Genomic DNA, 22610 nt, shown 5'->3' with positions numbered 1-22610 from the left:
TTTTGTATATACGCATGGTTATATTTATGAATGCAGAAGTGACAGAAAGTGTTGAAATTTTTAAACGATAAAAATAAAAAAAATCAAGTTACAGTGTTATAAGATAAACAATAAAATATGTTTTTTAATAATTTGACATCAGGATTTGTTAAATGTTTAAAACTAAATCTAAAAATGATAGATAGAGAACTACCATATAATTTTGTTGTTGTTTCTTCTATATACGGTAACCTTCTACCATTTAAGTACACAATATTTATAGTAATGGAATGTAAAGATATAATAATTAAGTAAGTCCTTAGCTGTAAGGTATTTGTATAACTTTAGGTAACTACAACAACATATAAAAATAGACAGTTTGTGAAAAAAACAGCCCAAAAGTATACCAAGACTAAATTATTAAAGACTATAATACTGAAGAGTTGAAATTACCAAAAGTAACTACATAGAAATTATGGCAAAGAAAAACGACACACCTGATGTTCCAGTGTCACACAAAGGTTTTGAACCAAAAATCAATTAATGTAAGCATAAATAACTTATCAAGTAATATTTGAACATTATAGAATACATCGTGGAACAACAACAGTGGTTCTTCTGAAGCGTTTTTTAAAAATTCCAAAGGTGAGGGTTGTGACGATGTGATTTTCTTAAATTAGTAAAAGTGATACACGACCCAAATTAAAATCCCACAACCGTAAATTCGTACACACATAAATCTAAGAATAAAGTCAAAAGGCAAACTATTTTAGTTTTTAATGAAGTTGATTACTTACTACGCCTACTTTCAAGACGCAAAACAAGATTCACGACCACGAAAAGTGACACAGTTTACAACTTATTCCAATATAAGAAATTTGCAAACTTTAGTTGCAAATTCTCACTTTAATACTAGGAAACTATCGGCTACCTCTGGCGATTTTAAGTTTGTCATATGTACATATCATCTCATTTCTACATACATATTGTCTCAGAGGGCTTCACCTAATTTTACCTGGTTAATTAACGGATACACATTTTCAAAATGACATTTTTAGTTCTTTTTTTACATTTTTTTTCCCTTAATAATGACTACGGTTGGTCTGTCTACGGTTAAAATTGTATGCACTCTTAAAACGAAATAAACTATAATCATAATAATTAATAATAATTAGTCGAAGCTTAGAATGGGATGATTTTTGATTGGTCCACCAAGTGGACTTAACCATAATGAGATTACATTCCATATAAGTGTACACTCGTAATCAGTAAATACTAGTAATAGAGAGGTAAAGAGAACAGTAGCCGCTACTACACATTACTTTCTGATCCAATCTGGTGAGGCACCAATTTTCTCCAATGCTTAACTGTTGGAGTCGCTCTGGAAATGAAGGATGAATTCAAATTAATTAAAGTTGGAACATTATTACTTGGTCTTTGGATTTAGAAACTGTTTAGGAACTTACGAGGAGAGGGTATAAGAATGTGGAGGCAGAGTCGCTCTGTAATTTATAATTGGAAATCATTAAATGAAAGTTCAACTGGTTTTATTTCCATGAATAAAATTTGTATAAATAAATACGACGTGTGCATACATACCCCAAATGCATTCTCAGCACGACAAGTGTATTCTCCCATTTCTCTCCAGCTCAAGTTTTTGATTACCAAGTTTCCAGCATCAGTGACCTGTGAGTAATTACAGTAAATTTGAAAATGTTCCACAAGTGACGCTGGCTGGCTGCATGTCGTAGTCAAGTTCTTGTTAAGTACGGAAATATGCATTCACCTTAAACTTTTTCCCGTTGGGAATAATTTTTCCTTCAAAGTCCAACCAAGTAACGGCAGGACGAGGTCTTCCAATGGCATGGCATGTCAGGATGGCATCATTCCCAATAGTTTCCATGTGAAGGTATTCGTAAGTCATGATGAACGCTGGCTGGATCTTTTTCCCTTTCTTCGTGTACTGCAGCATGCATGCGGATCTCATCTCGGGAGTGATGGTGTCTAAAAATAGGGGAAAAAATTACTCTCTAAATTAGATCAATCATGCAAATAATAAGCAGTTCGAAATAGCACACTCACCATCAATTGTTACCACCGTGGTGGCCATAAGTTGTCTCCCGTCATTCTCCGCAACGCACGTGTACTCTCCCTGGTCGATTGGGCGAAGGCATTTCAAGGGCAGTTTGGCCTTGACATTAGCCATGGAAAAGTCACGGCTCGCCCCGTCCCGTTGGACGATTTCATTCCATCCGAAAACATGATTGGCCAACTGGTCCACGTCGAAAGGTGTCATCTGCAAGAATTAACAATAACAACCTCTTGAACTGCGACCTTTCACCGATAAAGGAAAAAAGAGTCATCATCAGATTGACTCTCTGGTTCTTCAGATAAGTACATAATCGCATGAGAAATGTTCTTTCAGATTAATTTCCATGAATTTGTCTGACTTGGCATAATCCATTGTGTAGCAATTTAGCTGCATAAGTACTTATCTAATACCTCACATACTAAATAAGTCGTTAAGAGTACCAACCAACCAACTGACGCAAATCCTGTCACTCAAACCCGAATGAAAGAAAGGGTGTGTCAACCACGCCACAATATAAATGAAGCAAATTGTCAAGAGTAAATTTTAAACAGGATGCGATTTGACCTCCTCCTCCTCTGGTTTCAAACTACATAGACTACATTTACAAGCTACATTTCTATCATGCAAATCAAGCTGCTTACGTGTTTGTCGTCCTTGAGCCAGTATACGCGAGGTGGAGGTGATCCCACAGCAACGCACTCAAGGGTCAGATCTGCATTTACATGGGTGTTCACCACGGCAGGAAGCGTTCTTTCCAGTTCCAGCCACTTGTTGGGAGGCGCTTTCTCGGAATCCTTGTCTGCGTCGTTCAAATCCACGATGGCTTCTTTCTCCAAAACTGTGCATAAATAATTTTCATAGAAAATTGTCCCTTCTGAATTCGACATTTTACTTGCTATTGAGCTTACTCGAAGGGAAAATTAGCTCTGCATTGGTTGCTCCATTATCTTGGCTGGTGAGGACGACTGGGTCGGTGGATTCGGACCATGTGCGTTTCACCTTGCCCTCACGTCCCTACATATGAATACGTACCGGATGTCGTGAGATTGTACTCTCAAGATGCTTAAATATGTATGCATGTGACCAATTATATAAAATAATATCTCACCTTATTTCGTCGGCTGACCCTGGAGGGTCTTCCAAAGCTCAGGTCCAATTGTATCAACAGTGTGAAGAGGACCAGGCAGGCCATCAAGCTTGTTCGTTTGTTCATCTTGGTTGCAGTTGGAAAATTGGTTAGAAATGTGGAGTCTCTTTTTGTTTAGCTGTAATTTATAATAATCCATTTAGTTTTTTATACATGAGATGTCATTTAGCTTTTGAGATTTTCAACATGCAGTTCTAGCTCAATTTGAGAAAAGTCTCAACTTGCCTCCAGCCTACAACTCTTCCAGAACTTTAAAATATTACAATTTCCAGAAATATATGCAACTCTAAGACTGTTACGTAACAATATGAATTACTTTTTTATGCAACCGAAAGAATGACCACTATGACCCTCAATTTCCAATACCTAAAAGTTACGACGTTACCTGAATGAACCGGGGAAGGTGAAGCATGCTCAATTAAGTGCTACGTGCTGCATAATTGCACAACTTTCGACATAAATCTGATCATTGCTATACCTTTGGGTAAATTTATTCCCTACGTAAACTATGGCCCACCACCGAATTAGGCAAGAGATAAAACGACGGATCATCGTAATCTCCTAACGGTGTACATTTTACGATGATGTGCAACGAACGGAAAGATTTTTCACCTTTTTTCAGTAGGTACTGAATACTATCCGTCCGTGGCTATCTGGTCGTAGTGTGTGTGAGCCTCTCGTAGTAAATAAACTTGACACTGACACTTGACTCGAATAAGTAACCAAAAGACACAAGGTTAATTATCCACTCGTACTTATCGTCAATTATGGTATGATGAGCGTGTGTGTGTGTGTGTGAATCAGAGAGATGAGAGATGTTTGTGATGTTCACTATGTCGCTGTGATTCTTTGAGTGAGTGACGATGTTGAGTAACGCCAGCTTTTGTAAGACGAATTTTTACCAATAATGTGCATACCACCAGCTTCTTATCATTTACTTATATTGCACTATAAAATTATGCTGGAGGGAATGGAAGCACGGTGTGGGAATGCATGGTCGTTAACACGAGATTAAACCCCGTTTCTCTCACTGGCTCTCCAATATATACAGTCCTCTCGAGAGTCTCAACTTTAAGATTAACTCGCATGCTGGTCTTACTACTGGTGAGATATGTATTTAAATATTCTCATTTTTTGTCACGAATTTTGAGAAAATGACACTAGCTCTCAAGAAATATTAAGTTTAAATGCCATAGATTCATAAAATTACTCGGTTCGGATCGTATGATGTGCAGTGCACGTTGTAAAAATATCTCGAGTTCCAGTTTGTTTTAATTGCTTAAAGTCGCATAATTACTCTGAATGATTTGTTGACACTGCAGAATTTTTGTAAAGTAATTAAGTATTTGTATATCATCCCATAATTTTAAATGACTGTCCTTGATATAGAATTGCAACACTTTCGGAATGGCATGCAATCCAGTTCTATTAGTTCTTTATTTACGTGATGACTGTAACTAACGATGTTACGGGCATGATAAAGTGATACGACGATGTGTTTACACGATGTGCATGACCTCAAGATTTATTTTAGCCGTGTCACGTAACCAACACAAGAATGTATTGTAAATATTCTGTCAACTTTATGAAATATTAATTGACCAGTAACTTAATAAGTGGAAGTTTGTAAGTGGAATTTTGTAATCAGAGTAAATGGGCAGTGAAAGTTAAAGTTCAGAATACATAAGCGTATGCATGAACATCGTATTTTTATGTTCCTGCCTACGTGTTTCACGTCTTCTGATCCTGAGTACATATTTCCAGTCTCAGTGAACCTGATCGGGCGTTCGTACATAGGCCATCTTAATTGTTTTTATCGATGCGTGCGTCGTATCGCATATTATGCAACACCAAGCAAGGAATGACACCTACATCCTGCGTAAAGATACAATTTCATCATATTTCTACCAAATTGTACGTACTTTTGTGACAAATTCATCCATATGTCGAATTCTTTGGCCTAACGGAAAATTACGCAGTTGCCTATGTTAAAAATTCAGCAGCTGCCCAAAATAAATAAAATCTATATCATCCCGTTATTTCACTGATTTTATGGTCATTGATGAGCAATTTTTACTGGGAATAGAAATAGGCTCACGTAATCAAAAATTGTGTTCCATAAGATTTACGCATTCACCTCCACTGCCTACAAAGACTCCATTCATGAATGAATCAATCAATGAATATGTATCTTGTGGGTCACAACTTATGCCACTTATATATCTATCTTCTGACAGTAGGAATTTTTTTCGCTGCTTAGTTCACATGTTAGTGTTTTATGAATTGATTGGGAAATAATTGATAAGCTTTTTCCATTGCAGCTGAAGAAGTTCAAATAAGACATTAAAAACATAAATACTTTTTAATGCGTACCAGCTCTTGCTTTCATAGTTCAAAAACACTGCATATATAACGATGTCCAAAATAACAACAATAATTTCCCACTTAATTTTCTTGTAAGGCATGTGTTACATATTAGAAACTATTGAAAACCTAAGGTCCATCCATTGTACTAATTCAATTTGAGCTTCTAAAAACTATAAATATCTTTTGTTTTAAGACTCAAAGTCTAAAGGTGCATTTTACCACTCCAGGAAAAAAACGAGTTTTTCTGGTATTTCCAAATATAATTTTGATCATGAGTCCAAGACATGCAGTTTGGACATGCCAATGTAATAATAGCATTTACTTCCTAAATCCTAAACGTGAGGAGATACTGAGCACCCGCAGTCAGTGACATTTCAAGTATTCTTTTAATATGTGCTTCTCTCGGAAACGCTCTACTTTGATAAAGCCGGAATAAGGACGCATCAACTTCATATTTTTGCAAGTGCAAGCCTCTCATTAATGTAATTGTAATCCATCTTGTGTGCCACGAGCATCGCAAAGCTTGACAACGGGGCAACAACAGGCTGCACGAGTAAAGTGAAGCTCAAGTCACTTGATGAGATGAGAATCCTTATTTTTGTCAAGTAAATTGCCCACTCACTTACACATTGGCTACAGAAATGGGTTCCATTCCGAGGAACAGCATTTTTACGACTTCTTCTCAATTCCCCGTTTCTAAAGGAGCTAATGCTGATTTGAAAAAAAGTGAAATTAAATAAATGACTTTGACTTTGTCGGTGAAAGTCAGCGGATTATGTCCACGTGCCAAACCAAACCACCACAAAATGCAGTTGAAGAGGTAGTTATTCTATTCCGGGAATAGGTACGTACGTATAATAAAACATTATGGAAAGGCTACATGCTTCTACTCTATTCCATCATCTAAATCCTTGGCAAACAGATATCGTGTCGAGCGTTGCAAATTTAGTATAGCGTTCCCACACACAAACCTGATTTCTCGTGGCTATATTTCTGGCTAAAAAGAATAATATATGGTAACTGACAATGGCACATGTCCTACTAATTTGGTCTGCACAGGCATCCCAGCTACTGCTTCACCTTGATGTCTATCTGTCTGCTAGTTGAGTACGTAACCGTGAGAATATGGGTCGGGAGTTAAATATTCACTAGAAATGCATAGGTAGCTTTAATAAAAGTATTAATAGCTATTCGCATGAAATATGTTACTCAGAATATCATGTAATTCAAGGTTTCGAACGTCTATGATAATAATAATAATAATAATAATAATAACATATCCGATTAAATATTATGGTAGCATTGTTTTGGTTGAGATTGGAATTTCGTCATCACGCCACATCAATTCACAACCGGTGAGAAACTTGTAACCTTGACTAATAAATGGAAAGTCATTTGATAAGTGAAATGAGTAAAATATTGAGTAAGGCAAAGTTCATAAAGAATCGCAATGTAGGGCAGTGAGTGAGTCGGATTAAAAAAATCCACTCCTGCTTAATCGAAACAGTGAAATTGAAAGTCCATAATTGACTTTAATCATTTTCTCCAATTACAAACGGATACTTAAGCCAGGGTTGGATTTACGATTGCCAATTAAATTTCTCTAGGTTATCAAAGGTCTGTTCTGGAATGTAGGTATGTAACTAGGAATTTTTTTTACAGACCTAGTGTCAAATTTCCACAATCATGAGATACAATTGGGAATTAACCCAATTACTTATTGTCAAGGAGAAAGGGTTAAAGGGCATCTCAACTTTAACTTTGTACACATTCCTTCACCAGGACGCAGATTATTTGCATTTTACAGCTATTTTTAATGTGCAAACACAATAACATGATCGTCTGAACTACATATCCTACATTTCATCAGTTATTGAATGTACAAGAACCCTAATGTCAAAGGTTCCCAAATAACAAAGAGTCGGAAATTTGCGGTTTACTAACTTCCTATTTACAATTGCACGTCATCCTCATTGTTTGACTACATCCATACGTAAGTCATGAAAGAACCATGAAGTTTAAAATACGCTTTGAATCATGCTGAGGCAAACATTGCTTTTCTTTGTTCAGTAAGTTTATGGAATCTCAAAGGCATGCATAATAAAACGTGCAAAATTTTTAGCTTTTCTAATATTTGTTCGTTATACGCCTTAAAATAAAACTGGTCCTGAATTAAGAATGAAATCGGCTCCTTTCACCCCGTTACCGGATATAAATAAGAAATAAATAACAAGCCATAAATTCAGGTGGACGGCTTCTTCCCTGACATTTCTCCGTAAGAGAAACCCTACAAAATCTAGAATTGGGACATTGAGTAACACAGGTGTAAACTGAGTCAAAAGTTTTTGACATAACTTTTCAGACCCACCCGGAAAGTAATGAGATGAAAATGTCTACATAAGAAAAGTGCGACACTTTTCAGACGCAATTCAAATCAACGCACTGAATTTTGACTGGAAACTATTGTACCAAAAATAAATAATATTTGATTTGGTTATTGAACCCACATTGTCGAGACGATTGACTCATTCGCTGTAACTAATTTTACATGGACTTGTTGCATACTTTACCTGTACTTATTCTGGGTTGTTATTATTTATTGATCGTTAATACGCTTGTTCTAGACGGGGCTCAGACGGTTTTAGTATCCGTTGTAAAATTCGGGCAAAAACACCTCAATGCACAATTAGCCACCACGGAACCAAATGATCTCACCTGGACCAGGTACACATGGCATTTTAGTTGCATTTGTAAAGTCATTTGTTACGAATACGTTGTCTGCACGGGGCAAACAACGCCTAAGTTTTTGCATAAAAGGACACGGTGAAGGTTCACTGAATCGCAGATGGCATTAATGCTTCAGGTAAGATTGTGAAAAATGCTTGCATGCGATTAAATATGATTAAATATTATGTATTATGAAATTTTAATGCTGCATTCAGCCAATATTTGAAGTATCAATCTTGTTTATTCTCTTACCAGGAAACGATTTAAAATGAATGCTTTGATTACTTCGTCGGACATTTGATCTGACAATGAGCCATGAAACACTACATTTTACAGTCGGTAGTCCGTTTACAGAAGGCAAAGCTGACTGTGCAGTCCGACACAGTGGAAAAAATGATGACTTTTCCGAAGCTGATAGCCTTTAAGTATTTCGGTTAACCATGTTTTTTATTATAATCTGAAGCACACGCAAAAGTGATGCTCATAATTTAAAAAAATATATTATTTTAGGTCGTTAGCATACCAGAGGAAATTTGTGGTATCGCCTTTTCGCCTTTCTCACTTGCTCTTAATATGAAGAATACCTATAAAAGTTTGATAGCAATTAACCCCTTGGTGAGAAATCACTTAAAAAACTATCAATTTTAACCTATCCTTGGTCAATTAATTCTTGTTCGGTCATTTCAACTTACAATTTACAAAATACAGATACATAATTTTGTATTCATGATCCTTCTTATTGCATAGCGTCAAAATTCAGAACGATATACAAGTCTCAGCAATCATAATCATTTAACTTTTAGCATTTAAAGCAATTCTTGGAAAAGTTATGTTAAGTCAAACCGTCGAACCATTTATATATTCGAATCTTGGAACTTGTCTGAACCGAAAAAGGTTGGATGACATTTACTACAATTATGCAAATTATACTGGAAATCTGGTGCACCATTATGCCATCAATCTCTCCTTTGCAGACTGAGCATGACATTAGCACGTGTTTTGTTTTGTCTACGGACGATTTCATTAGACAGAGAAGCAATGACTATGCAAAGACTCGTGCAGGCTTTTGTCGCAAAGATGAAGAGAACAAGCGAGAGTAGTGTCAACTATTGTTTAATTCAGTCTAGAACACGGCAACTTTGGCAAAGTCAGCTTTTTCAATCCAAACTTGACAAAGTAAACATTGAACTGGAAATTTGAACTCTATAAAAAATTTAGAGCTGTACACAAAATTAAATTACTTGCTTATGTCATCACAATTTAACGATGCGTTTGAACTTTCCTCTTATTCTTTCATGCCAATAGTTTTTGTCCAGGTAAATTAATCAAAGTAAAAATTACGTACTTTTATACGACATTTCGTTCGTATAAAGGCATGCTTAAACTTTTACATGGATAATAACCCTGTTGAGTATTCATTAAATGCACATAAAACAGTGTGACTAATTTCTTTTTAATCGTGGCAATGTCGTGTCAAGTCAATAAGAATATCAACACCACGAACAACTACCCATACCAATCATCCACGATTCATTCGGCAACGATTGGGCATGAGCGTGTCTTATTTATTATTGTGCATAATTCAATCAAAGAAGTGCTGAATGTTTCATAAAGCTTTAGTTTAAACTCACTTTTGTGACTGACCATAAAAATAGCCTTGTGGACAGTTTAATGCGTGTGTATCTTCACGTGTAAAGTGACCGTTGGTCCCTCTTCTGCCTCATGATCCGGCTCACAAGAGCAGAACCAGAACAGGATGCAACAATGCACAAGACATGCAAAAATTCATTGATTCAAGGTACATAGTTAATGATGAAAGTCCAGTTCGACTGATTTATTGACATTTGTCGCACTGGAGGCAAGAAAGAGGAGACTTTGCTCCGAGAATTATGCGATTAATGGAATCGCAGAAATATGTCATTCTTGAAGGTCCTACCCCAACGAAATGTATGAAAAACTTATGCAAACTTCGGTCTTTTTCTGTAATTATTGATGCATTACATAAGCATATAACAGGAGCAATTGCTGGTTGTGCCCTATTATTGGGGATGGATTAATTGTCCAGATAGATAAATATTTTGATGAAATTGTTCATCCATCACATCATCATCTCTCTGAGATTTGTGTCCAGGCCATAGAACTTGAGTGCCCCAGACAGCAGATAAGTAAAATGAATCCTTCACGAATATAGGATCCCCTTCTGACCAAGTGGCAATGAATTGTATCAAAATCGCAATCTTCTTAAGGAGTGCCTCACATCAATTGAATGTTATAAATTGAGAGAAAATTAAGAATATGGAGAAGAAACAGCAAGCATACATATACTTAGCATAGCATAACTAGTCATCGCTAATAAAATGTGTACAAATTTTCACAAAGTAAAACTTTGTTGATCTACACTTCTCAGAATTGGGGACGAAAACTGATGTGCAAATCTGAATTGTACCAAATGCGACGAGCTTTTTCGCAAAACCAGACACTATTTTTTAAGACAGATAGATAGCCTTCTCAAATTTTATTGAAATTTTAATTTAAAGTTAAAGTTAAAGTTAATGAAAATTGCTTTTTATGGCACAAAATACACGTCGGAATGATGTCTCGTCTGGATTGATCAATTTTATCAGTTTTACACATTTCTGGGAAAATTGCCGCATGGAGCAGGAACTACTTGACATTAATAATATAAATCATCACATAACGCCAGACTTGTCAGAGTCGTCTGTGGATTAAGTTTTTACTAGTTTAGAGTTGTACCAAGTATGAGTTTGTAATTATAAATAGATCATCTTTTCCTCGGATCATTGGCTCCTACGTATGTAAACTTTGTTTAAATTTTAACATTTGACCCGACTTTGCAATGACCGTAGCGAAAGAGGCTTAAACTACCATAATTGCGGACTTAAATTTCAAGGTTACAACTATGGCATTACATATGTGACATTGATGCTGTCGGTAAGTGGACAGCTTTCCATCATCTCATCAGCTCAGAGAAGATTTGTAATATTAGTAAACTTGAAATGAGCCAAGAGCGATAGTGTTTTTATGCTGAAACGAATACCAAAATTTGCTTTACAGTCAAAGTAAGCCGGCTTAATGGTAGAATAACATACACAAATGTGTAAGTAAGTGAACTACAATTTAATCCGGCGATTTTATTTCATCATTATCGATTACAAAATGAGATATGGGTTACTTTGCGCTCATGGCGTGAACACTTGGCATGCAAAAAGTGCAGCCAAGGTTAAAACCTAGTCATCATGTTTACAATAATGTCAATTAATCAAAATTATTACGCCAAATGAAGTCGACTGACTTATGTTTTTCAGCAGAATGGCGCAAGGAATCGCCAAATTGTAGATTAAGCATGGAGATTATCGATTCAGTTCAGCAGGAGAGGTATTTAATATGGTGCGGGGAAAGTGGTTTATTGAAATTCCACAAGCGTTACAGAAATTTGGAAAAAATCTCTGCAACGAGACCCAACAAACGAACGACTAGTTTTCAGAAACATTAAATAGTCTAAAGTTTATCATTTCCACTTAACAATTTCTACCTCAATTCTGTTGTAAAAGTTATAAAAAATCTGAAACACGTAATTAAACGTTGCCTGGGCTGTTCACCCTCACTCTCAGATGTCCTTCCTCCATTCATTCACTGTCCACATCATGGTTCAAAATTCTATTGCTATATAATTCTATTCATGATTTCTTGTCATTGACGTAGCCAAATTTACTGGTGAAGAATAATCAGAATTCGTATTTGCAAATAGGGTCATTCAATCACAATGTCAGCACCTTGATTGGAGTCACATCCGTTTCAATGGCGGGACAAGTATCTAACCAATCAGTTTTACCCTAGACAGACGGCGGAGCTTATCGAAGTACTTGTCACATAATTTCTATGTGCAAACCCTCGCCAAGCTTTTATAAACATGTCTATTCTACTTATCGTAAGTATATCTACCTTCTTTGTAACTTCGTAGTTAGCACAGGAACCGAAATTTAAGGACAGGAATATTGGCACCAAAAACAACTCCAAGTCCGATAATAGATAAAGATAAAAACTTTCATGCGTATGATAAACACATAATTTTACATATGTTAAGTCAGTTTTGTGGATCTGTAATTATTCTAATGTTACTCACTGTACGACGGATTAGAAATTCCTACAGGAAAAAACCACTTCAGAATAACCAATATGTCGCCAAGGGTTTGACAGGTCGCAATATTAATATTTTTTATCGTGAGCAGATAAGCCTAAATTGTCAGCATTTCTGCTAAATTGTGTGGCTGGTAGTGAGACTTTATTGCTCAAGTCAAAAAGTAATATCTGATAAAAAAAACGTAGTGGATTGTATATTTTACGACACTTTAATAACTTTCGAGTAGCGAACTCTTTTGCAATGCTAAGATCATGGCAAATTCTTACTTCACCCTTGGCGTATTTTGTTTATGGGTCTCTAATAAAATATGAGCAAATGTCGGATTACTAAAGGAAAATCAACCTACGTTAGCGTGTTTTCGCATGTTTAAAATTAGCGTAATTTTCATATTAGACTTTATGGAGCATTTTGTTAAAACTGGACTAGCTGTAGATAAGTTACTGATTTAGACTGTTGGGACTGATTTAGAGTAAATTTGATACCCAGGGCACCCTTTGTGGACAGTTATAACATGATCCTAATTACTGACACTCGTGAAACATGGATATAATAAATGTACGTATGTGCAAAGAGAATTTGATGATTGTGAGAAAATGTGATGAAATTTTGCTCCCATCTCGCTCAACAAGTGCTTTTACTCGTAACCGTACTTAATAACATGCAAATCTGAAAAGTACTCCTGAAACCGGCTGCTGAATTTGTCATCGTTCTTTATCTCATCAACTCAAATATTTGCTACTAACCTCGCAACCGCGTAATACACTTGCCGCAAATGCTGAGAGGGTTACTATTTGGCAAAAGTAAGCTAGTCGAGTTGATGGTACTTGGTTATTGCTCAAATGACGAATAATCCCACCGGAGAAGGTCTACAAAAGTAAAGTCTCATCATCATACGATGCTGTTTGCGATAAGTGGTACCTTGCCTTTCGCAAGATGAGAAGCTACTCGTCTCAAATTTTAGCCAAGGTATTAAATTTTGCGAATCAGGCTGGAAATAGCATTGCTTGCTTGTTACTTATGTTGGATTATGATGAAGACCACCAAAAACATGAGCTCACTGTCTCACCTTATTATCCAGTAACTCTAGACATTATCTTATCTGTACCATTTTCGACGACTGAGACTGGGCAAACACGTATGCGTTTGGACATGGACAGTAGTGAGACGAGAATATCTAACACATTTATTATGTTTCAGCCGAAATCAAATCATTTAGTGTTTGCAGATCGTTGACACTGAATGAAACTGACCTGAATGATGTGGTCATTCATAATTGAATCAACAGTAAGTGTGTGTACCACTGTTTTCTGCGATATGCTCTGTCTTCGTGCCATATAAAAAGTCAGACATAAAAAGCCAAGCCTCCTCTTTCGAGAATGTGATTGGCTGCAAGTTGAGAATAAGGACATATAACTTACTGATGAGGCTACTAAAGCAGCCATTAAATGCGAAATATTGTAAAGTAAATATATGGATTGCCTAATCGGACAGATTATCCTCAGGGAAGTTCAGAGAAATAAAATATGGATGCATAATTCCAATCAATTGTCCGTGTACAAAAATAAATAAACGAGAGGAAACTAACGCTTTTAAATTTATGATTGTGACACATGCTGAATTTCGCAATTATCACCAACCGCTAGTCTAGATTGATCGACTCAGAGGATAAAAAATCTAAAATAATTTCTCTCACATTACTTCCCTGACAGTTGATTCCAGAATGACACAGTTTCCAGAGATGGAATGAGCCCCTTAATTTCTAATCGTAAGCAGTCATTCGATTATGTGATATTCAAGTTTCTACATTTACGTTTCGTTCAATTTATGTACTTATGATCTCAAATTAATAAAACAAAGATTAGATAAGACATATATTTAGCCATGACAGAGAAGCTACTTTTATACGTATGACCTATATGCACTTCCATAAATTTAATTGACTTTTTTGGACATTTGATTTTTCTATTGGAATTCTCTTATTTGATTTAATAGTGTCATAAAACGGGAATGCTATGCATCATAAAAGTGAGTGAGTCAGTGATATGTAAGTAAATGCGATCTGGAAGAATCAACGAATTCTTTAAATTAAGAGTGAAATTTGAGTCGGTCTTGACTTGATAAAGAGACACACCATTGGAAATAATTCAGAATCCAAGATGAAAAATAACCACCTCTCCGATATAAATAAGTACCACGAATATTATGGTGTGTGTTCTTCTGAATTTATTTTACTCGTTGGGGCAAAGTGATAACCAAATTTTTTAACATGCCAACTAAAATATACTGAATTGCAGTACATGTGACAAAATATAATATCTATATTTTGCATTGAATGCATCTTTCTCTAGCTGAGAATAACAACCTGAGCACCATAATCTCAAGAATGTACCGTGTTTAAGCAAGCTAAGGGAAAATTGAGACGACTCACCAATCTGCTGCTGCTCGGTTGCTTTGCTGCTTTCGTCAATTGATCTTCACTCGACTTCGAGGTGATTTTTTTCTCGGGCTGTAATTTTTTCTGAATTTGCAAGGTGGTTTCTTTTGTAACTCAAAATTTCAGTGCCAGTTGTACAAAAAAATGGTGAATGCTGATGGCTGGGTAAAAATGAAGTTGGATGAGTCAGGGAAAGAGAGACTGTTCTTAATTTCCCCAAGAATCTCGACTTATATACGCCCTTCTCGCCTCCCTTGCAGGACAAGATGTCCATACGTATCAGTGATGAACGCTGCCCAGTTTGGTGTTGATCTTGTCGCCCAATTATTTCTACCGTCTCATCAATGCTTTCTTCAAAAGTGGTAAAAAGACTCCAAGACAATTGATTGGCTGCTGTGTTACGATCGAGTGTTACATACAATATTGTGTTCCATGTGTCACGTCAGTTTGTGACAGGAGATCGATATATCCTATCCTACATGGGCAAAGGTCAAAGGTTTGCTGAATTTGTAATCGCATGTTATTAAATTGTTGATGCGATCATTTTTTAGCCAAACATTTTGGTTAGATAATGTCTCAAAAATTTAGCAATATTTGAATTTGCATTCTTTGACGTTATACGATGCAGATCATTAAAGCGCTTTTTATCAGTATGTTTTTATAGCTCAACCTATTTCCATATATGATCTGAGTAAGCTAGGATTTCCAAAAAAATCGCGAAATGTTGGAGAAAGTTTATCCCGCCACCCCCACCTTTCAGATTCAATTCGGTTTAATTATAGATATAGCAGAGATAGGAATATGCATATAGTGTCACTCTACATATTTACATATGTAAATTGGATTGGATGGATCTAGTTTCAGCTCTTAGTTATTCGCAGCTATTCTGACAAAGTTAAGCCACGATTCTGGATGTGGGATAAACATAATAATGATGATATAAAAGCAAATATGCAGCAAATATGCGTTGGCGGCACTACTATCATCTATTTCTAACTAAGCAGTGAGTAATTTTGCAGGGGAAATATATGATACTCGAAGGTAAGTACGTGTATAAATAGCATAATGATTAATAATTTTCTCATAATCAGTTTAGAAAGGTTAAGCCATGTTTAATGTTATGTTAATCAAAAATCTGCACATATTCAGTTTCTTAAGTTTAAATAGGGCAAACTGCTGGATCACTTAATATTTTAATCCAGCCGTACTGGTTTTATTTATAAATCTTATATCTAATCTATTTGATAGTTAATCAACCCTCGCGTGCTTTGCCTCTTGGCTTGTTTAGGATATTAATTTAATTAAACAAACTGGCTGACAGCCATAATTGTTGATGGTTAGATGTTATGTAATACTAAATGCGACTATAATATGACATAATAATACATATGCACACGTTGTGTTGTTTAAAATGATACTTGAGATTAAAAGTCATCCACTGCACTTTTAAATTTGAAGTGCTAATGTCTGTTTATGAAATGCGATGTGATGTAACGAGTGTTTTAAACAATTAATTTTTGTAACAATGGATTTGTCATAATCAAAACGGTGATAGAATCAAGATTAACCGACGCAGCTGCTCAGCACACTTTATTAACGATTTGTCAACAGCCGGTGCAGTGATTAAGTAGAAAGTTCAAACAGTGGATGACGAGGTGACACGACATAATCTTACAATGCGATGGTGTGAAGTGTAACCCTCCGATTTGGTTGAAATTTTGAAATTACGTGGTCCAAGTGAATCCAACCAACGTTTCTTCAGGCAGTTTGTGCGATGGTCAGAATTTGGCGAAATATTTGACAACAAAGTCGAAAAATGTGCAATTTTTAGCATGGGAAGAGAATGGAAGTTGAGTTAGCTTCCTCCGCCTGGTAAAAATCGCCAGTTTTTCAATTTTGACCTCAAATATTTAGCAAATTCTGACCATCGCACAAACTGCCTGAAGAAACGTTGGTTGTATTGACATGGACCACGTAATTTCAAAATTTCAACCAGATCGGAGGGTTACACTTCACACCATCGCATTGTTAGTCACCATTTCCTAACTCATTCATTAAATAAAAACAAATCCTGGAAAAAGTTCAACCAAATGTCAGGTTGTTTAAGTGAGATGTCAAATCAACAAATAAATTCATTAAACCTGGGAAGATGACTTTACGAATATTTTTCTTATTAAGCACGTTCTCGTCATAAAAGTAATTATGAAGCACAAAGGTTACGCAGTATGGAATCATTTCACCCCTTTTTCGGATGAGTTTTCATTCATTTTTTCTCATTCAAGCTTGTCGTTCGCTTATTTGTTTGGAAAACAACGTGTTGGACTTTTGATTTTATTGCCAAGATTTGACCAAACAACTCAATACAATTGGGGGCAGAAATAATAAAAGTACTTATTTCATACCTTAGGCTTTCATTGAAAGGGAAATAATTACCAAATTAATTTTAACCTTTGGCAATGCGACAACAGGTTATGCGTATTTTGAAAGAATGTACATATGCATTTGTTGTTCGGTTATTATTTGGAGTCGGTTGACGATGAGAGTTAATTGCATTGGATGAAATTCTACGAATAATTTGCTTTCCCCTTGAATATCGACGTCCTACAGTTATTATCATTTTCTACCCTCTTTTTTACTTCCCATCAACTTATATTGGATTTCTTGGAAATTTCTTGACTAGGAAATTTTCGATTTCCACAAGATGGGAATCATCAACGGGGGCCAGGAAAATGCAATATACTTACATTATGAAGTTCCTGTGCATATTCAATAAAAAGGTTTCTCATGAAAACCAAGTGGAAAATTGTGGGAGATTGATGCAAGTTTCTACATTTTTATTTTCATAAAAGACCATTATTCACAGAGTTGAGTAGATGGCTGTAAATTATTTCTTTCACTTTCCATGCACTCCCTATTTCAACAACTACAAATAAATTTATAAAGTTTGCCTCAGGTATTTTTTTTACCAGGATCTGAACTCCCACTCCACCATGTTCTCGAACTTTAATCAATGCCACACGCACCAGAAATTTGAACAAAACAGATTCAGACACAGGAAATAAATTATGCAGATGAAGCCAAACAACTGGACAGTTTTTATCATTACGCTGGAGTCGACCGACGGAAATTACTATTGACCTTATTAATGTAACTAGTGGGAGTTTAACAATAAAATGTATTGCAGATGACAATTACAGCCAGTAATTGTTATCCGCACTCAAAGGATTCCATCCATGTGGCGTTCCATTATAATGCTTAACTACCCACTCACTCAATTTACATTGTAGATCAAATGTCTGACTTTCCTCCCATCAAACACTTCTTTTTGGGCTTCTTTCTCTGCGATTTAATCTCGTATCGGAAGCAAATAGGGAAATTGTTTTCGCTGTTTTCGCATGAAATTATATCTGTGTACCATTTCATTTGTGTGGACGCATTCCAAAAATACGAAGAAGACAGACAAAATTACATTAAGGACAAATTCTGGTCTCTCTCCTTGGATTGAAAAAGTGCGAATTACACTCGTTCTTAGAAAAATCCTCATCAACAAATTTACTTCAATGTATAAACAAGCACCAATATTTAACGTCTCTTGATGTTGATTGACGGGCGTGAGATAAACCTATAACAAATCGCTCTTTTTGTTTTTGTGGAATTATTTTTGTATCGAATTATGTGGAATAAAGAGATGATAAGAATCATTCTCTGGTCTGGAAAAGTGTCCACGATATGTTTGAGTTCTGATTCGTCAAAGATAATGTTTGAATTTCTCTGAACTTTTAATATATTTTGATACGACATTGGCTAGTATGAATAAAAACTAGTAAATGAGTTACTTGGCCAAGTGAAAGGTAGCCTTGGTATAAATACACAAATTAGAAAATGTTTTTTATTAAAAGTATATACTTAAATTTCCATGACCATTAACCAAAAATTAATGTTTGATATATGTAAATGGTCCGAGGTAAAAACTTTGGAAATACGGTTGTTAAAACCGTAAAATTATTCTTGTGTCCCGAGTTCCAAGGCCTACGTTTTAACTTGAGCCATTTTTGGCAATTTTTTTGTATATTTATTTCTGCCTTTACTTTGTGATTGACATATTTTCCGTGTAAAATTTTTAGTATACTTTCACTTTGCATATTTCGGTATTTTTACAATGCAATGCTCAATACTTTTTATTCATATCAACCATTGTTCTAGATTAAATCTTGAATCTTGAATCTTGAGACGCTCCATCCCAATGAGAAAATATCGCTGTTGTTGTTTCCTAAATAAATATTGCGTCGTACAGAGTTTTTTAAAATAAAATGACGATGTACGTATGGTAATATTGGCAGGAATATTTATTGAATTTTGATCGAAACTTGCTGTTACAGTTGTCCTTCAATTTACATGACACAAGTTTTGAAACAATTCTTCTTGAGATAATGACATGCAGTTGACAGCAAAAGATGTGAAAACGTTCAGTGTAGACTTGATATACATAGCTCGACAAGTCATTTTCTTTACTTCTTACGTAATTAGCTGCGTCTCATGATGCATCAATTTCCTTATAAAAATTTCAGGTGTTGCCAACCAATTTTATGCAACCTGACCAATGGGATGGGATCAAAGTAAGATTATAAATATTGTATTTAGTAGCCCTAATTTTAATTTCAAATATATGTATAGTGTAATCGTGTAGGTAACTTTGTGTCATACGGCGTCATTGTCACAGTTCACCATCCACATCGTTCATTATTGTATAGGATAGAAAGAGGCCGTCTAAATGTTCAATAATGTCATGCCTGCTATGCCAATAATAAATACAAGTTATCCGACACGAGCAATGTTAGCAAGCGATCTCGGCGATAGAGGTCCGTTCAAGGCGATGAAAAAGAAACTAGCAAATAATTGACAATTGAAACCACAGAGCTGTTACCCCACCAATAAAAATGCCTTGTTAGCCAACATTTAACTGGAAATTTGTAACTGTCAAAAATAGGTATGATAATGGAGAGAAAGAGGAAACACAGATGAAAATTGAGCTCGTGCATATATGAAATTGCGAAACTTCTCAAACAGACCACCTTTACCAAAACTAAATCTTACCCGTAATACCAAGCGAGAAACGGAAATTTAATATTTAAAATCAATGACAAGTCGAATTGTACACATAATTTTACACCAGACAGACAGTTTAGTTCTGTGAACTCGGTCGGAATATCAACTACTCGTGGACGTAGTAATATGCTAATACATAGATCGTACATGGTCTTTTTAATGTCACTTAGCGCGTGAGGTGGCGAATTTCACAATTACGAGTTGACGTTAGCTGCAGGAGAACGTCTAAATATATACTATGCAAATACAACAAAGAAACTTCAAAAGCTTCTGACTACAGCACTGGTGAGAAAATACATATTTCTCCTGGCAACTTTTAGTTACAAATATTCGAATATTCCAATCGAATATTCAGTTGTCCTGGGTTTGTGAAATTGTACAATTGAATTTAAATCGGTGTAGTTTGAATGTATTTAGTAACGCCAACGTACACCAAGTATGGCTTCTTATTATCCTGATAAGTTAGCCTCAAAGCGTATTTGTATTTCAGAAATCTCCATTAACTTAAAAATGCTATTTATTCAAATATATTTACACTGATTTCTGGATAGGCACGTGCTAATCCTAAAACCAGAGGTGCCCTTGAGCTATACAAATATTGGCAGAATTTTCTACTTTTCCGTTGTACGATTTTTTTGATAATACGTCAATCATATATACACAGCAGTTTATGTTTTCATCATCATTGTTAGTCGACACTTTGCTCCTCCCTCCACCACAATGCTAAAAGGTTTTCTATAAAAAAATATGCTCGTGCTGCAAGGATAAGCATAAATATGGATTCGTTGTAATAAACGACAGAATACTCGCAGCATATTCGGTGCGAGTGTCAATTTCTTGAAATATTTTCGTGACAATTCAAATAAATTTCTGCTTTTTTACTACTGTTAGCTTCTACGTTACCTTGAAGTTTAGGTAGTGTTAAACCAGCCAATTATTATTTTAGCGACTATATAACTGTTCACTAGCGGCATATGATATAGCTTTTTGGAGAATGTGGCGTCAGATAAGTGAACCGAGGTTCGATATCCGAATGTAATTGGCATTCTCAGAAAATATGACATACGTAGTACACGAAGCCCGTGAATACTTGACGTGCAAGATCGTCTCAAACTAAAACCTAAAAATTGCTATTTCACTGAGGCGTGGGTTTGTGTGACATCAATTGCATGGCATTAATATGCGACGAGGGGAATCAGGAGAGAAAAACCCAATAAATTTTAGGATGGACTTTAGTTTTTGACGCAAATTTCAACAAAAAGAATAGAAAGAAGACTTACAACTTCGAGATTGGTGCATTCTTTTCCTCCACTGAATGAAAAATAATTCGTTTGAAGATCGTACATTGCTTCTTCAATGATGTTATGACGTAACAAATTTGAGTGCCTATTGATTGCTCGTAAAAATATATCTGGTTACGTTATACGTATGAATGTCTACATACGTACGTACGTATCTGATTATTTTAATTGAATAATAAACTGATTTCATTTCTCAATACAAAATCGCTTAGAATTTGAGCTTTACATTTGAACCTTTTATGTAACACAAAATTAAGTTACACTCATACGGTATTTCTGACCATGTAATCGTCTCACTTACCCAGATTTATTTTACATAACATTATTTTCAGTGTTAAACTGGTCATAAAACTGAGCTATTGCATACAAGTATTTTTTTTAATACTTGAATTTTTTTAATACTTGTATAGCAGGCGGGTAAAGCATATATGTAGGTAGTCTATATTATGGTAATAATCTCTCAGCATGATTTATTGGATTTATGAAAATATTTGACTGCTGGGAACAATTTTGGAATACAGTACACTCCGGCTTTCTTTTTACTTGAGTGTGATACCTCGCAAAATATGGAAACCAATGATAAATTATGCTTTCCAATTTTATGAATAATTCAGCCATTTCGTTAACCATTCAGCTATCTCAAATCAATTCCAAGACACTGATTTTGCAAGAATGACAAAAATCAAATAATAATGCGTACATGTCTGAAATTGTAATTTTTCTCTGTTAATTTGTCCAAAAAAAGGTGCAACATCATTTGCTTGTCACTTTGCGGAAATGCAAATGTAAGAATGTAACCTTGAAATGTCGATCGCGGATAGGGCGAGGTTTTACACTCCGTCGTCATTGTGCTGATTTTTATTGTGGACTTGTTTTTGTCCAGCACTGATAAAATTCAAATTCTTCTTTGTTCTAGAAGATGTCTAGCCTAACCATTAACTGCATCGTACCTGTTGTTGAACAAAATTATGTTTGAATAAAATTATTTGGCGACTTTGTGACCTACACTTTGAGTAATGACAAATGTTGCTGTTTTCGCAATATTGAACAGTGACAAATAGAATTTTAAAGAATGAGTTATGAACATCAAACATCATGCAACACTTTATGAAACATGGTTCGGTAAACTCATTTGGAAACTCAGACAGATGTACATATGTAACAGGCGAAAAGGAGCAGTAATATTTTTCGTTACGACGAAGTGAAAAAATTTACCTTCACTGCAGAAAGCTAAGATTATTAAAATGCCAATTTCTGATAAATGTTTTCCTTGAATAAATTGATTTTCAAAATCA

At 35.4% G+C, this 22610-nt stretch overlaps 1 protein-coding gene across 3 annotated transcripts; it reads right to left on the bottom strand.

Moving 5' to 3' along the window:
• Positions 1-15114, bottom strand: LOC110851044 (neural/ectodermal development factor IMP-L2). 3 transcript variants are annotated; one of them, XM_022098670.2, is made up of 9 exons: positions 14903-15114; positions 3180-3336; positions 2980-3085; positions 2713-2909; positions 2062-2275; positions 1766-1983; positions 1579-1665; positions 1446-1481; positions 1-1360 (listed from the first exon to the last, which is right to left on the bottom strand). In XM_022098670.2, the coding sequence occupies exons 2-9, from the start codon at positions 3282-3284 to the stop codon at positions 1343-1345; spliced, it is 981 nt and encodes a 326-aa protein (XP_021954362.1). In that variant the 5' UTR covers positions 3285-3336; positions 14903-15114; the 3' UTR covers positions 1-1342. The 3 variants fall into 3 exon arrangements, with proteins under 3 accessions (XP_021954362.1, XP_021954363.1, XP_035708984.1); XM_022098671.2 differs by lacking the exon at positions 14903-15114 and adding an exon at positions 3831-4085; XM_035853091.1 differs by lacking the exon at positions 14903-15114 and adding an exon at positions 3697-3715.
• Positions 15115-22610: the final 7496 nt, after the last annotated feature.

The sequence above is a fragment of the Folsomia candida genome, unplaced genomic scaffold, assembly GCF_002217175.1.
Source record: "Folsomia candida strain VU population unplaced genomic scaffold, ASM221717v1 Fcan01_Sc006, whole genome shotgun sequence".
NCBI lineage: Eukaryota > Metazoa > Arthropoda > Collembola > Entomobryomorpha > Isotomidae > Folsomia > Folsomia candida.
The sequence above is the reverse complement of the archived record's forward strand: the minus strand, read 5'-3'. Positions and strand labels throughout refer to the sequence as shown.